Genomic DNA, 17,978 nt, shown 5'->3' with positions numbered 1-17,978 from the left:
AAATAAACATATTGTTCTGTATGTGTGATGACGAGATGGGGTGTGCCTGTCCACGTAGGAGTTCTGCATGGGTCCATTTGTCCTCTCTCCCTTCTCACAGGTTTCTGTCATTCATCCACATGACAATTTCAGGAGGTTTCAACCTTACTGCAACTAACGTGTTTATTTCTGATGGGGACTTGTGTTGCAGACGAGGACGAATTATTTTAAGGAAATTGAGGCTATGAATACAGCTTTCACGGTTATTAAATTCAGTTATACGGATGGCAAATGTGTAATTCTATTAAAAAACAATAGCAAAGTTTTAAGTCCCCCTCTATATGAACCACACATTTTCTCCTGAATCCTCAGCTCCAAAGGAGTAAAAGGATCAGCGAGAGAGAGAGAGAGAATTGGCATAGAGGAGATGTCTCTGGTGACAGAAGATATCAGAAGCAAAGCTGAGGTCCACTATGGGGATGAAGTTTGTCAGACGAAATTCAAGGAGTTGCTCAGACAAGTAGAAATGCCCGACGGTCTGATCATCGTACCGGATTTAGAAGAATGCGGGTACCTGAGGGAAACTGGCTTCGTGTGGCTGAAGCAGAAAAAGAAGAGTGAGTACAGGTTCGAGACGACGGGGAGACTAGCCTCCTATGCGCCGGAGATCACAGCCTACGTGGAGCCACGCAGGATCAAGAAGTTGAGTGGTGTGAAGTCCAAGGAGCTCATGATCTGGGTCACCGTGAACGAGATATACATCGACGATCCAGCCTCCGGGAAGATCACCTTCAAGACAACCACGGGTCTGTCCAAATCTTTTCCGATTTCTGCATTTGATCTTGAGGAAATCAAGAAGGCCAAAGAAAGGAAGGAAGCAAAGGAAGCTAAGGAAGGCAAAGAAGGAAAGCTGGTAGTGGTAGGAGAGGCGAAGTAGCTAAGCTAGCTATTTATAGCTAGTGAACTGGATCAAAAGGCTTGATGTTGGTGGGTTAATTACATGCGTAGGTGGAGCTTCATTGTCTCGTCATCTTGTATTACTGCATGCGTAATGACTATGTTTGGTTTATTTTCCTTAATTTGCTAATGCTAGTGGTGTTTTAGCATTACTCTGCTTTATCATAAAATAATTATAATAATAATAGTAATGAAATACACAACCAGCGTATGCATCTCAGTAGACGTGGTTGTCAATCCATTTTAAGGGTTTTGTCGTAATCTGGCTCGTTTTTAAAATAGTGGGATGGTTTGGTTCTGATCCACTGCCACGGTATAAAGAATGAGTCGGGATTTGATCCTCACACCCATACATTGGGAATATTTCCCGTAGTTGTATGTTGTTATTATGAGAGATATTTTTAATATATGTTCCGATGTGGCTGTTAGGCTGGTGTAAGAGGAGCAGATCCCAATTAATAAGGCTGCGTTTGAAGGAGTGTAAATACAAAAATACACTCCGCAAAATCTTACACCTCCAGTTCAGGAACATGCATTTGTGAACCAAATTTTACCTTTAATTTATACTCTTTTTCTTTGGCAACCGTTGGCGCAAAACAAGTGTATTAATTTGTAATTATTTGAATATTTTATAAGAATGCAAATTAATATCTCATTTTTCTAAAAAAAAATTACCGTTCCCTTCGGAACACACTTATCGTACACTCAAAAGTGCTGGTCACGTCTCTCGAAAATGCTGGGAGCTGACAGAAGTAGTGGAGATTGGTTTTGTACTTTTGCTATCGCGGAGAAGGAGAAAGGGAGTGCTGGGAGCAGTCCAGACTCCAAACTCAGAAAACCGAAACCCTCCACTCAAAATGAAAGAGAGAGAGAGAGAGAGAGAGAGAGAGAGAGAGAGCGCACGTAGTTGGATGCTAACAGCGAAGAATCGTCACCACCGAAGGTCGACTGCAAACATCGAACTGTGAACTATGAACACCGAAGTTGTTTTTCACCTATTTCCCTCGATGGTCGACTGGTGGTGGTGGAAGCGAACAGCGACAGGTAGTGGATGCGAACAACAAAGAATCGTCACCACCAGAGGTCGATTGCGAACAGCGAACTGCGAACTGCGAACTACGAACAGCGAAGTTGTTTTTCACCTATTTCCCTCGATGGTCGACTGGTGGGCCAACAACGAACCGAGATACAAAAGCCCCGAGCACGATGGTCGACTGCATCGTGCTGGTGGTGGATGAGGTAAACTCCTCGCTTATTTCCCTCGATGAAGGAAGGGCGTAAAGTTTTACTTCGAAAAAATCGAAGTTGTTTTTCACCGCAAGATTGATGTAAATCCGGACATATTTGCAATTTTACATCGATCTTGGGTGTTTTTACGACGTCTCCAAACGCATGCAAGTATGAATCAGGATGCAATAATGCATTGAACCGGTATTTACACTCATTCTAAATATATAACTAAAGTATAAATATAAATAAAATAATACAAAATACAAGTTTTTGCATTTGTACTCCTTCCAAACCAAGCCTAAAGAACATTCTTTTGAAGGCATCGGCCATGTCACTTGGTTCAGTCCACACTATATAGCATAAATTGAATTTAGCAATAACGGATACAATCGCCTTTGTATAATTTTATAAAAAAATATTGAGATGTTTTATTCAAATTTTTGTTTGACAAAGTATCCACACCACATTGTTGTTATTTCAACCATGCCAAGGGGGGCTTAATGGATTGAAACCGGCAGGACGACATTCCCCCCAATCCCCCCTCCCTTGGGAATGAGATATCATTCCATCTGATTCTCATTTCAATTTTGGTTCCGACTGTAAACCAATTAAACGAACCTTGATAGATTCTATATACATTACATGCAAAATAGTAGGAGTGTAAACGATATTCGAAAATCTGAGTTTGAATTCGAGATTTCACATATTCAAATCAAAATTCGGATTATTCAAATATTATCAACGGTCGAATTCAAATAGAAGTCAATTTGATTCGATTATATATATATATATATATATATATGGGTCGGTTTGGTTTTTATTGATCTACAAATGGCCATGCCGAAATTGTTTAGGTTGGAAAATTGCTGAATTGAAACCCACTAGAAATACTGGAAAACTGATCAACTCAAGTTAAGTTGGGTTATGTTGGTCGGTTTCACCGGTTTAATGAGCAACCTAGCTAAAATTAATTATTGTTATTTTTGTATTGTAAAAAAATTAAAAGTAGTATATAAAACACGAGTAATTGTAATTATTTAAAAGATTAAAATATAAAACAATTGTCTACTCTTATGTGCTTTTATTGTTTAACTTTAGCTTAACAAAGCTTGTCCGTTGCACGGGTCCCTATTAGGTACAACTTGAGTGGGTTGGGTCAAGTTGAGGGTCAATCCAATTCTAAGTCTCAAACCTCAAGCTCAAGCTTGTTCCAATTCAAGGTCAAGCCTGAGTTTACTAACCTAGGCCCAACTCAACCTTAACTAAGCATCTTGGGCTTAGGGATGGAAATTTTTACCCTACGTGGTGGGTATTCACCCCTACTCATCTCAATGGAGTGGTTTTTTTTTTTTCGTTTAAATGACGGATTTTGGAGTTTTACAACCCATACATTATGGGTGGGGTACGATATTAGGCTAAAATCAACCCCCTCAACCTGTATATTGTTGGAAAGCATATAAACTTTATGTACTAGGTGTTGAATTTAATAATATATCGAATTAGATGTAAAGGATAGTTGATGGTTTATGTGTTCTTTTACAACTTAATCAAATCATTGCAAATTTTGTTGTTTATTTATGGTATTTTATTTATTTATTGCTTTTATATAACAAAAAATAATAGGAAATTAGATGTGGGTTTTAAACCTAACCCACCCCTATCCTTGAATATGGGGAGGGTTTTGCATTTTCATGTGTGGGGAGGGTTTGGATTCTCAAAATCCAACCCGTTAGGTAGGTAAAGTCTAGAATTTGCAAAACCCTCTCTAAACCCACTCTATTGCCATCCCTACTCAGGCTAGGCTTGGGCTTGGGCATATTGAGCTTTGTAGCTCAATTTTCATATAGAATAATTAAGTTGATAATATATATCATAAAATGTTGGGAAAACTTAAATTGCATCAGATCAGTACCCGAGGCCTCAACCTAAGCCCAATTTGAGTTTAATTTAGGCCCAAGATTTTTTTGCTCAAACTCATCTTAAAGTTAAAAAACTTAAACCCAACTTGTACAAAATCTTTGATTGAATCGAGTTAAGCTTGAATTAGGTATACCTAACTTTCACCTTTAGCTCTATTGCTTGAAACTGCTTTAACAAAACCTGTGCATCGCACAGTGCTAGTATATACTAAAACACAACAGTCTAGAAATTGTCTGCTTTATTTTTTATTTTTTATTTTTTATTCCATGTCATTTATTAAACAACCAATGACAGTAAAATAATTAAAAATAAAAAATTTGACGACAACAGTCTAGAAATTCTCCCATAGGTTTCCAATAACCTATATAATATCCTCTCCTAAAATTTCTCCTCAACTACCTCCCCCATTATCCCCCACTTTCTCCTAAATTAACTCTAATTCCAATTTATCCTCTCCCCACTTTTTATTTATATCTATCTAAGGAAAGTTTGAATTAGAAATTTAAAAATTATTTAAATGTTTTAACGAAATTATCTAGGGAAAGTTTCAATAATTATTTATTTTTTGTGATAAATACATTTTCAATAATTATGTATAAATTGAGATTACACTATTTATAAACTAATTTAATAAATTTTTTAGTATTTGTTGTATTCCAATAGTTGCGCATTGCTATAATTTTCAATAATTATTGGAGATTAAATTATTGTTATTTATTGGAGATTAGACTATTAATTTAGCTAAAAATATGAGAGTTTATGGGTTGGTTGTTGGTTTTTTAGTCAACCAAATCAACTTGGTCCGGTTAGGGAGTTGGTCACTCGAAATCAATTGGCTATTAGTGAAAATCGACCAACTAAGGTTGTATCGTTTTGGGCCAATTTTCGGTTTGGTCAGTTAGTTCAAAAGATTTAAATTTTAAAAGAAAATTATAGTGGCATTAAAAAATAAATTAAAAAATTAAATTTATCATATAAAATATTTTAGATTATGAAATATGAAAATATCTCTACTTTCCCACATTAAAAGATATATTAAAAATATAAAATATTAATATATATCTATAGTTGGGTCATTCAATTTTGGTCGATTTACAAATGGACAAAGTGGAATAAATCCAACCTGGTTGGGTTGGGGAATTGTTGAACCAAGGTTGATTGAAAATACTAGAAAACTGACCAACATGGAAAAGGTACGGTATCAAAAGAGTTTAATTTTGACCAGTCAAAATCCACCCATGAATTTTGATAAATAATACTTGATTGGCTACCACGTTTATGATACCAATTGGTTGGTCAAAAAATTTTTAGATATCATATCTTTCCCATATCATAGTCAAACCCGAAATATAAATAATTATTAATTATTTAAAAAGTTAAAAAATAGAAAGCAATTATATACATGTGTGCTAGGTTGCTAGCGAAATCTGCTGTGCACGAACTACACCATAAAACCAGAAACTTAAAACACTGATAAAGTGACACGTTACACGTGTATGGGGATTGCATATTGTCTTAAACCAAAGCTTCTCTTAGGCTCCCTTTGGAAGGAATATAAATACAAATATGTAGAGTGCAAAATCTTGTATTTTGTATTAGCATGTATTTGCACTATACATATTTGTATTCATATTTCTTCCAAACTGAGCCTTTGGCTGTATTTGATTGCAATGTAAATAAATTTGTATTGATGTAAAATCATAAAAATATAAATGATTTGAGTGTAAATTCTGACCTATTTTTTGTTTAAATTTTCACTTTTTTTTATTGCAGTATAAATGGACTAAATTAAGACATAATGCAGAATAAAGTAAAATCCAAAGCAAAATTAAATAAAAATATATGTTTTTTAATTTTGCACTCTCATGCATTTGTACTAATGCAAATTTATTTGCACTGCAACCAAACACAGTTAGGAACGTTTTCCCACTGTACCTCATCATGTAAATTAAATTTAGAAATTTAGACTTGCATAGGCCCAATAATTTGCAATTCAAAATCCACTATAAGGAAAATGGTTTGGAATATTCTAACCTAGCTTGGCTAGATGATAGGCTAAGCCAAGTGGGTTTTAAAGCTGGGACCAGTTTATGAGGTTGGAACACACCAGCTACTAAATTTAAAATGGCTGAATCCCCTGCAGCCAACTGAGTCAAGTGTAACGTGTTGTTTTATCATTGGTTCGATTGAGCCATGTAAACACGTCAGTATTTGGAAAAGATTAAAAGAAAAGAAAATCACATCAACTGATATTTGATTCAAAATACTGGTACGTACACATTCCATTGGGAGATCTTCGGATTGTCTTGGGACGGCTGTTGCAGTAAATATGGTCTATAAGCACACAGGGCATATGCCATCAACAGGAACATAACTTAGGTTTGATGAGCCGGCTCAAACATGGGCAAATTTGGTTAAAGAGCTTTGATCTACACGGTGCAAATGGATCGAATCAGGATCCGAGATCCGATCATATTTTGTTGGTTTCGAATCTTCAGATGGACTAGACCAGAAAATAGGATCCGGTGAAAAATTGGATTAGATTCGGATCACCCCTTATCTGATCCAAAAAGATCCGATCTGATATAAATATAATGGTTTCGGATCTTTAGATTGGATTGGGTTAGAAAATAGGATCTGATCAGAAATCGGATCAGATTCGGATCACCCCTATTTGATCCAAGAAGATCCGATCTGATATATATATATATATATATATTTATTTATAAATATATTTTTTATATTTATTTTTAAATTTGTTATATTAATTATTTTTTTAATAAAAACATGAATATATATGATAAAAATAGTTGAAAAGACACTTGTATTTTCTGTTTTTCTTTTTTTAAATTACTACATTTTATTTTTCTTTTAATAATTTATTAAATTTTTAATAAACTTAAATTGGACCGAATCAGATCCGAAAATCTGACTTCTTCATTGGATTCAAATTTGAATCCATTATTATGAGATCCGATCGGATCTCCAGATCAAATTGGATCGGTTTTTAATAGTGTCGGATTGGATTTGGATATACCCTAATTTAAACCAATCCGATCCGTTTGCATCCTGCGCACAGGCATGACTATAGTTATTTTTCACTCAATTTGAAAATAGTATAAATACATACCAATACATACAAATATATACAAAATAATAAAAAACTAGCCCTTATCCATGCATTTGAAAATAGTATAAATACATACAAATATGTGCAAATATATACAAAATAATACAAAGCTAGTCATTAACCATGGGATGCACGGTTTTGTTAAGAAAAATCGAGAAAGGGGCTTTATGACACTGATGCTCATCTAAATCCAATACAAGCATTTTTTGAGGTTATGTCTAGTTTATTTGATCTTGCACTTTAGTGACAGTAGCTAACTTCCTATGCTTTAGATAAATCTGTATTATTTTTTGCGTCTTAATGCTAAACTTTTTTTTTTTTGGTTTGTACTTATGTTTATATTATTTTTATGTAAAATTATTTTTTATCAAAATATATTTTTTTGGTTTGTACTTATTTCTGAATAAAGTTGGTTATGGGTAAAATTTGTTATTTAAAGAAAATTAATGCATTACATCAACATTTTCTATTTCGAATACTAATGAAAGGAAAATATTTGCACATTTTCTCAAAAAAATATGAGTAGTTTTTGTTAAGGTCAAAACATATATACGGGAGATTCATAGGATTGTTAGAAAACCCAAGAAAGTTTGTATAATTATCCTTATTTTTAAATTAAACTTAGGTTGATTTGAAATTAATTAAACTATATATATTTAATGTTAATAAATTCTTATTATCTTTTCTTTTTATTAATCCTTATTAAATTTAATTAATTATATTAAATTTTTATATTTCAATGGAATTTAAGTTTGTTAGTAAAAATTAGTTATAAAAATAATAATTATTAGATAACTTTGTATTAGTTTTATATTGATTTTAAATGGATATTAGTTTTTAATTTATCTTATTACATTTTATTAATTTATATGTTTTTTATTATATCAATAAAAGTATTTTTTATCAATAATAATAATAATAATTGTTTTTATCTTATTTTAGTAATTTAATAAATTATTTTTACTTTGGTTAATTAATTTTTATTATTTTAACTATAATATAAATGGATTATAATTTTTATAATGTTTTATTCAATATTTTCAACTCACCGTTGACTCAAATGGTTAAACCATTCGAACTTTCACTCGACCTTATTTCTACTTTTGGGTTTCTTAAAACCTACTATTTTGTTAAAAAACGTTGATTTGGTCAAAACCTGGTCAACCTAGGTGGTTGAAGCATTTAGTCATTGGGTTATGGGTTATACAATATACAATATATTGAAAACTTTTAAAGGACTTAACTTTGTGCCCAATTGTTTTATTGGGATAATCTTTTTATATTTTAGGTAGCTTCTTGTGCTCTTTGCAACCCCACTATACGTAAAAAGAACTCATTTTGTGGTTTCAAATTTCAATTTTGCCTCTTTAATAAAAATTAAAAACTAACATAAAAAGTACAAATTGAATATAAGATATATACACACACAAAACATAATTATATTATATCATATTATACATATATAGATGGATGATGTGTCATGGTTTGATTTGTCCAACCCAAACAGTTGAACCATTGACTCATGACCTAGAGGCAAAATTTATTTAACCTCTATGTCGATTTTTAAAACACTGAGTTTATTTGTTGAGCGATTTATATAATATTTATTTTGAAATATAAACTACTTAATTAATTAACTCAAAAATTATTTATCTTTTAAATTAAAATAGATTATTTAACCTAATAATATATAATGTATATTATTATATAATGCATATATAATTATAGTTAAATTGAAATGGATATAGATATACATAAAGTTAATGAATTTTAGGCAATTTAATGCAACAATGAGAGGTGAGAGAATCAATAGCATAATTATTGAGAAAAGATAATTAAAGAGTTAACGAGAAAAAGGAGAGAGAGTTAATGGTGAGTTAATAAGATCAGAATATAAAAGTCTTAAAGCTTATTGGCAACTTGATTTAAAGCTTTCTAATATAGTTGCAAGTAGACCCCTTCCGTTATAATCTTCTAAAAAGAGACACAAAAATGTCCAAACTACCTATGCAATTATTATATTGAGGCTGATTTCTATAAAAAAATATAAAATTTATAAACAAAAATAAAAACTAGAAAATTTAAAGTTGCAGCTTTGCCTTTGAGGGGATGTTCTATAGTGTGGATGAGAAATTGGTGGGTGTAGATTAATCCACACCACAATCCACAACTGTTTTGAACTATGGAAAGACTATGTGGACTGGACCAATCCACATCCAAAGTGTCGTTCTGTAGGCGTGGTGTGGCCTAGTTCACACCACATTTTTTGATTCAATGTATCATCTCATATACATTTTATGAATGGTCTACACATTCGATGATAAATGTCTAATTTATGCATTTTATATGATAAATATAATGAAAAAAGACATCAATAAATTAACATTAACAAATAAATATTAATTTTAATAAAAATTATAGTAAAATAATTAAAAATAAAAATATTTAAATATATTAAAAAAATATTATTTTATTAATAAAAAAATTAAAAATTAATATTTAAATAAATAAAAAAGAGTGGAGAAGAAGCACTACCGAGCACGCTCTAGAATTAAAATTTAAAAATATTATTTTATTGATAAATATTAAAAAGTAAATATTAAAACATTATTATTTTAAAATATACAAATTTAAAAGAAAGACAAGTATGTAGAAGAGATGTATTGTATCAAAATAGAGTGTAAAAATGTTATGGACCGGCCACATCTACGAGATATATGTGTGGCTAATATTTTGGATTGTGGATAGGGCTGGTCCATGATATAGTGTGGATTGGTCCTATCCACGACCAATTGAACGGGGAGTTCACCCCATCGCATGGACCAAAATGGTCCATCCACGAGATGAACATGTTACCAAATGCCACATGAATTATTGATATGAAGGACAATTTTGGAAAATAAATCAATTTTAGAAAAGAGATTGGAAGGGTTTGGACTAGCGATTCATATGAAGAGAAAATTTGGAAAATAAACATTTTGATAAAAAATAACTGTATGCGTATTTTAAACATTTTGATGCCTCTTTTGTAGAAGATTCTAACAAAAGGGGATCTACATACAACTATATCTAAAGATTTAGGAGAGGTTGACTACAATTAACAAACTTTAGGGAAGTTTCAACAACAACTAAAAACTTTAAGGGAGGTTTTAGCAATTTACCCTAACGATTATTCATTTGGGATATCCAATTTGTTGGTTTTTGGAAAATTTTGTGGACGAGTGTTAAACGACTAAAAGTTTAGCTGGTAATTGTATTATGGTGGGATCATACTCCAGACTTCTTATTTCCTTTTGTATCTTCTGTTTCTAGTTTATTTCTTGTTTGTTTATCAAACAGGAATTAATGTACGCAACATAAAAAAAGAGAATAACATACTAAGGATTCTTCCACCAAAAAAAACACTGAGAATTCCACTTTTACTTTTTATCTTTTTGATAACTTATTCAGAATTGTTTACCAAAAAACCTCAGAGTTCATAACGTGCACCAGAGTTTCACTTAATGAGCTTCTTCTATTTACCTAAAACCAGGAGCCTATTCGATCTGTGTAGATAACGACACCACGCAATTAAACCCAGCTGTTTTTCTGCTCTCTCCCTCTCTCTAATATTCTCGTCAACATCTTCTACCAAATAGGTAGAGTTAGGGGTGGAGTTCTGAAATCTGAACCAACTTTGCGCAGGTAGGCTCCTTATATGCATGAAGCCATGAACTAATAACTGAGCTAGGGCTCGACTTATAGATATCACCCATTATTTATTTGTGGTATGTATTATTTGATAAAATTGTATTTTTAATAATATTTATTGAAGTTGATTATATCAATATTTTAAAAATCGACCTGAAACTCAAACTGTTTTGGCCACTGATTTTCAAATCAGTGGTTCGAATTGTCTAGTCCGAATGGACGGTTAGTTGCAATTTAAAAAAAAAATAATTAAAATGAAAATGATCAAAAACCGTTTTTTGGGCCAAATGGGTTGATGCTTAGACTGTGTGACTCAATGGGTCATTGACCAAAGTCAACAAATTTTGGCAAATTAAAGTAGCGATTCTGAGGTGAAATAGAACCAGTTGTCTAGATAATTTCCAAGCCGAACTGTCTGACCATTTGACTCAATGATGGTATAAAAACTATGGATTATACTATTATGTATTGTATAAAGTCTATTTTATATTTTTGATAGGAATTATATATATATATATATATATATATATCAAGGTTCAATAAGGTGTATTGGAAAGATAATTTTAAGAGATGTTTCGGGATACTCTTTGGATATGCACGGACACATATGAAAAATCAAGATACGCATGGATACATTAGGAAACTTATATAAATTAAAAAAAATACATTAATAACAATAAATATAAATTTTATATGACTTTAAATAAGTTACATAAACACTTATAAAAAAACAATTTATTTAAACATACAAATCCATACCTCAATAGTTTATATAAAATGTGAGATATAGGAACAAATTGCTTCGTTGAAGATAATGGAAGGAGTAAAATGAGTATTAATTTTTAGAAAATCAATATAATTTATATTAATGTTTATTAGTATATAAATTTTAATAATCAATTTTAACATTAATTAATGAACATCCATTAAGAAGAAAACATTGCTTAAGAATAAAAATACATACAATTATAATTGATGATTGAATATGGTGTAGTGGTTTGTTTATGCTTATTACAACTAAGTTACTAGGGTTCAATACTCTTTATCTTTCTTATTTGTAGTTTTAAATATGTTGGTTTAATGACAAGTCTAGAAAATTTCTCATTTTTTTGAAAATTTTAATTTTTTTAATCCATGTCATTTTTGAAACTACCATTTAGAAACCCTACTTTCTCCAAAAAAATCCTCCTAAAATTTCTCCTAAACAACCTCCCCCATTATCCTAAACTTTCTCCTAAATTATCTCTAATTTAGTAAAGAGTTTCTCTCCTAAAAATTATTTCTAATTCTTATTTATCTTCTCCCCACTTATTATCTACATCTATCTAAAGAAAGTTTGAATTAAAAAATTTAAGAATTTTTTTAATATTTTAATAAACTTATATAATAACTTTAAAATATTTATTGAAAGACAAAAATAATAATAATCGATTTAATAATATTCATATTAATAATAACTATATATTTTTACAAAATTCATCATGAAATTATGTATTTAAATCAATTAATAACATATTTTAAATATTAACTGTGCAACTTTCAATTATAATACATAGATTAAGATTTTAAATATTTAGTTAAATAACTAAATATTTTAAATAACGAAATATTTAACATAACTATATTTTAAATAGTTAAAATAACAAAATTATGTATTAGTAGTAATACAATTTTATGGATTATTAAATTCAATAAGTAATTAATATTTTAAAATTTAAATAATTATATTATTACAACAAATAATTAATATTGTAAATAAATAATTTCAATTATACCAATTAATAATTCTAGATAATAACTTTCAAAAAATTTAATGTTTAATAATAATAATTTTAAAAACTTAATCTATATTTATTATATATTTATATATAATAACATTAATACTTATTGTATTTAAGTAATTATTTATTATTTTCTGTGATAAATATATTTTCAATAATTATATATATATATATTTGTTATGTTATTTAATAGAAAATTTTCAATAATTATTAAATCAATTAATAATATATTTTAAATAGTTACCGCATAACTTTCCGATATAATACACAGATTAAGATTTTAGATATGTAGTTAAATATTTAAATATTTTAAATAATGAAATATTTAACTTAACCAGATTTTAAATAGTTAAAATAACAAAATTATGTATTAATAATACTATAATTTTATAGATTATTAAATTCAATAGGTAATTAATATTTTAAAATTTAAATAATGATATTATTTCAATAAATATATAATATTGTAAATAACTAATTTCATTTATACCAATTAATAATTCTAGAAAATAACGTTCCAAAAAATTAATGTTTATTAATTATAATTTTAAAACTTAATATATATTTATTATATATTTATATATACTAAAACTAATATTTATTGTATTTCAATAATTATTTATTATCTTTTGTGATAAATATATTTTCAATAATTATGTATATATCTATTTTTGTTTTGTTATTTAATAGAAAATTTTCAATAATTATTGTAGTTTAAACTATTGTTTATTTAGTCGACTGGAAATACTAGAAATTAGGTTGGTTAATTTCATTAGTTTGATTAGGAATGGCAACGAGTTTAGGTGGGAACAAGGAGCCTCTCCCCATCACCGTCTCCACGGGGATCCCTACTCCCCATGATTCTTTATAATGTCAACCATTATATTTTTGTTTTTTATTTTATTTAAAAAATAAGAATAAAATAATTAAAATTTACAATGCCATTAGAACGGATCTAAACATATTCAATCATATTTTTAAAAATATTAACATATAAACGTATGTATATATATGTATATATATATATATATATATATATATATATATATATATATATATACACACACATAAATGCATGCATATATATACATATATTAGTGGGAATCCGATGGGATGGGGATTGGGGTCCCCGTGGGGTAGGGGGTGCTCTTCCCATCCCTGTGTCGTCCCTGCCAATGGGGATGAAAATTTGTCTATCTCCATCCCCACGGGGGGAAAATCATCCCCATCCCCACCTCATTCGGGGCGATTCCCACGGGGATTGGGGAAAATTTCCATCTCTAAGTTTGATAAACAACCCTATCTAAAATTAATTATTGTTATTTTTTATTATAAAAAAATTATTAAAAGTAGTATATAAAATATAAATGATTATTAGTTATTATATAAAACAATTGTATACTCTTACATGTTTCTATTATTTATCTTTAACTTAACAAATCCCGTGCATCGCACAGGTCCCCGCTAGTTATTAATTAAGAGAGACAAAGAGTTATTAAGAGAGAGAGAGGTAAAAACTATAGGGGAGTAGGTGTTATTTAGGGCAAGTTTCCTTAAATGTAGGAGTTATTAGAGAGACAAAGAATTATTAAATAGGCTTATTTATGAGAGAGAGAGAGATAATCTAATATTACACTATGTATCAACCAATACATTCAAAATATCAGTCCATATCGGTCATGTATCAGTCGATACAGACCTGAAACAACTTGATACAGGTCCGTATTGATCTGATATAGACAAAAAGGAATGAAACTATTGGATTTGTAGCGTTCCATGTATTGGGATGTTGGGGGAGTTAGTATAGGCTCTGGATGGGTTGGACAAATCACGGTTTCTAAACTATCGTTGACTTGACTTGAAACCGTCTAGGCAACCAAATCCGTTTCATCCCTGAACTATTCCTTTGCCAAAAATCATTGACTTGGAAAGCAACCCATTGACCTAGGCAATCAAACTCTCAACCCATTCAACCTATACAATGGTTTTTGGCTATTTTTATTTTATTTTTTAAATTGCAATGGGTTGTTCATTTAGACCAAATGATAGAACCATTGACCCAAAAACCGATGGCCAAAACAGTTTTGGTTCTAGATCGGTTTTTAAAACATTTGGACAAATACTAACCCACCTTGTCCTTAGATCCCAATCAATGGTTAAAACAATTGACCCAATGAAGGCGGAACAAGTTGGAGCCCGAATAGGGGTGGGTTAGATTGCCATCTTTACTTGGGTTTTCAAATGCACCATAGAAAATATAATTGAAAAGATTGATGAAAGTCTGGTTGGTATCGGGTTGAACCCTTATAAGGTTGGGTCAGGATTTAAAACTTTGTGTCATTATGTCGGGTTCGAGTAGAAGCATTGTCGAGTCGGGTTAGGGTGAAGGCAAACCCATACTGAACCCGACTTGTTGTGTTTATCTTTTATTATTTTTAATTTGAAATTAAATCAATCTTAAATTAATAATTTTTACTTTTATTGAATTTTAATTTATTTAGTAAATTGTTATTGATGTATAACTTAAGTTATGATGTTATGGTAAGTTAATTACTTTTAAAATTTTTTAATAATGCTAGAATTTGTTATTATAAATTAAGTATAATATTCTTGTAATTAGTTTTACAATTATTATTGCTAAAATTGGAAATCAGTAATTTATTTTGATTTTTCTATTATCCTAATCATTTTAAATAAAAATTAAATGAATAATTTTATGAATTACTAACATTAGTTTATTAATTTTGCAAACTATTACTATTAATCGAGTTTAACATACAATAGTAGCGGTAATGTCAACACATGAGGCCAATATTATATGTTATACTCGTAAATATTTCAAATTGTCCCTCTATATTAAGATGTCTCTGTTATAATTGACCCACGTTTATGAATTAAATGAGAGGGCTGGAAAGGAATGAGAATGCAAGAATTAGAATTTAGGAGAAAGTAGAGGCCATATGACGTGGACTGATTTGATTAATATATGCATAGATAATTTTTTTTTTTGAATAGCATAGATTATGCTTATTGAAACCAAAAGTTTAGAGCCATTTACATTCACATATATACAAACATAGTTCAAACCAATTAAGTTGATCCCATCTATGCTACATTGGGGATGGTTTAACCTGCAAACGAGCTTGAATTGAAGCTCAGGCTCGTCTCACGAACTAGCTTTTTGCTCATTTATATCCAACGGCCCTAACTACTTATTGGATCTGTCTTTAATCGCTCCAAGAAAGAAGCAACCACATTGCTGGTAGAGATGCCTCTCAATTAAAATTAACCACTTTCCTCCTGTATATTGAAACCTGCCTTACCTAACCCGATCAACACTTTGTACAGGTGAATGGCAATCCGTCCGAGACTATAAATGCTGATCCACTCTGCAACAGAATCAAGTAATAATCAAGTCTAACTTATTATTCCAGAATGAACGGAATGCAAGTCCATAACGCATCCATCCACTGAATATTTTTCCTTTTTCTGTGCATTAAATGTGGCAACTTAAAATTTGTCCTTCTGATGGGGGGGTTAGTTCAAGTTTCTAATCAAGACCTCATATCTGATGTGCCAAGGTCGCAACAGTCATCTTCTCACAACCAAAAGAAATTAAAATGTTGGCTTACGAGGCTATATCATGAATTTTATCAATAAACAAGGGCAAATTTATGGCTTCACCACTATATTAACCCGCTTGATGAAGCTGTTTGGTCACTTCTCTCTCTCTCTCTCTCTCTCTCTCTCTCTCTCTCTCTCTCACTCTGTCTACCTCTATCTCTCGCACTCTCGCTTGCTCGCAGCACAAAGAGGCGAGAAGAGACCGATCGAGAGTTTTTGTTAGAGAAGAGATGTCTTTAGTAACAAAAGATGTGATAGCCAATGCTGAGGTCTATTACGGCGATGAAATCTGTCGAGAAAAGTTCAAATGGTTGCTCAAGGAGATAGGACTGCCAAACAGTATCGTCCCTGTAAGAGACGTAGAAGAATGCGGGTACGTGAGGGAAACTGGTTTTGTTTGGCTCAAACAGAAACAGAAGATTGAATACAAGTATGAGAAGGTTGGTAGACTTGTTTCCTATGCAACGGAGGTCACAGCCTACGTTGAGCCATATAGGATTAAGAAGCTGACTGGTGTGAAGACTAAAGAGCTTCTGGTCTGGTTCACTCTGACCGGCATTTGCCTCAACCCCAACACTGGCAAAATCAACTTCAAGACTTCAACAGGTCTGTCGAAATCCTTTCCGGCTTCAGCATTCGAGATGGACGAAGTCCCAGAACCAGAAGCTAAAGAAACCAAGGAAGTAATGGAAGTCAAGGAAGGAAAACTTATACTAGTTTAATACTAGATTGAAGACTCGAGACTCTGAATATAGATAGCTTCTTGAGCTTCGTCATGGTTATCATTCACAGCATCTTTCATTTTTCTTTTCTCTCTCAACTCCACACCTTCTACTACGTACTGTGTTTCCGTTGTAATGTGCTATGCTAGAATAAATGAATAAATGAACAAATCAATAAATAATTAAAGAGTATTTTCGTTACCTGGGACCAAAAGGTTGGACTCCGGATACCCGTAAAACACTATCTCCGTGCATTGTAAATATTTACCTGTGCATAATAACATGTAACAGCATGAGATGCTCTGCCTACGAGAATCTTGTCCATAATATAATGAGATGTTTTCCATATGTGGCTGCTATAAACGTGAACAAAGTTCTTGTGGGCAAGAGATCTAGACTCAGATGTTCCCATATGTGACTGTCATGTTATGTGAATAAGTGTGGACAGAGTTGGTGTGAATAGTAAATCCACACTCCTAAGATTGGGCCTAGGCGCCTACCAATAATTTTATCACATGAATAATGGTATTTTCCCTTCACTTGTTTGGTTTACAGGCCATAATACCAATAATATTATATTTCCTTCATTATGGATTCAGAATTGAGTCCTTTACCTGCAATCATTTAGAATTGGCTTTTAGAATTGGCTATGGATTACCTCGGTAGGAATGGGGGCGGGGACGGAGTGAATTCCTCGCCCCGCCCCAATCCATCATAGTTGGAAGTTCTTATGACATAATAGATCAATAATCTTTAGAGAATTGTTATATTTTAAAAATATTCTCTTATTTTAAATAAATCTATTTTAAAAAATAATTTTAATTTAAAAATTTCAGGGATTTGAGTTCTTGATGAGAAACCCTTCTCCATTAGTCTCAGTTTGGAAGAAGTATAAATACAAATATGTATAGTGCAAATACATACAAAATGTAAGGTTTTGCACTG

At 31.1% G+C, this 17,978-nt stretch overlaps 2 protein-coding genes across 2 annotated transcripts; both read left to right on the top strand.

Annotated features, from left to right (window-relative positions):
* The first annotated feature begins 406 nt into the window (after positions 1–406).
* On the top strand, positions 407–916 carry LOC148861227 (uncharacterized). Its single transcript, XM_088985024.1, has one exon. The coding sequence runs from the start codon at positions 407–409 to the stop codon at positions 914–916; it is 510 nt and encodes a 169-aa protein (XP_088841150.1).
* A 15,478-nt stretch (positions 917–16,394) lies between these two features.
* On the top strand, positions 16,395–17,234 carry LOC148861226 (uncharacterized). Its single transcript, XM_088941877.1, has one exon. It carries the CDS (start codon positions 16,542–16,544, stop codon positions 17,031–17,033), a length of 492 nt encoding a protein of 163 aa, XP_088798003.1. The 5' UTR covers positions 16,395–16,541; the 3' UTR covers positions 17,034–17,234.
* Positions 17,235–17,978: the final 744 nt, after the last annotated feature.

The sequence above is a fragment of the Nelumbo lutea genome, chromosome 4 (genome assembly GCF_056320005.1).
Source record: "Nelumbo lutea isolate HS-2025 chromosome 4, American lotus-T2T, whole genome shotgun sequence".
NCBI lineage: Eukaryota > Viridiplantae > Streptophyta > Magnoliopsida > Proteales > Nelumbonaceae > Nelumbo > Nelumbo lutea.
Note: the sequence above shows the minus strand (reverse complement) of the source record. Positions and strands in the feature narration are given on the sequence as shown.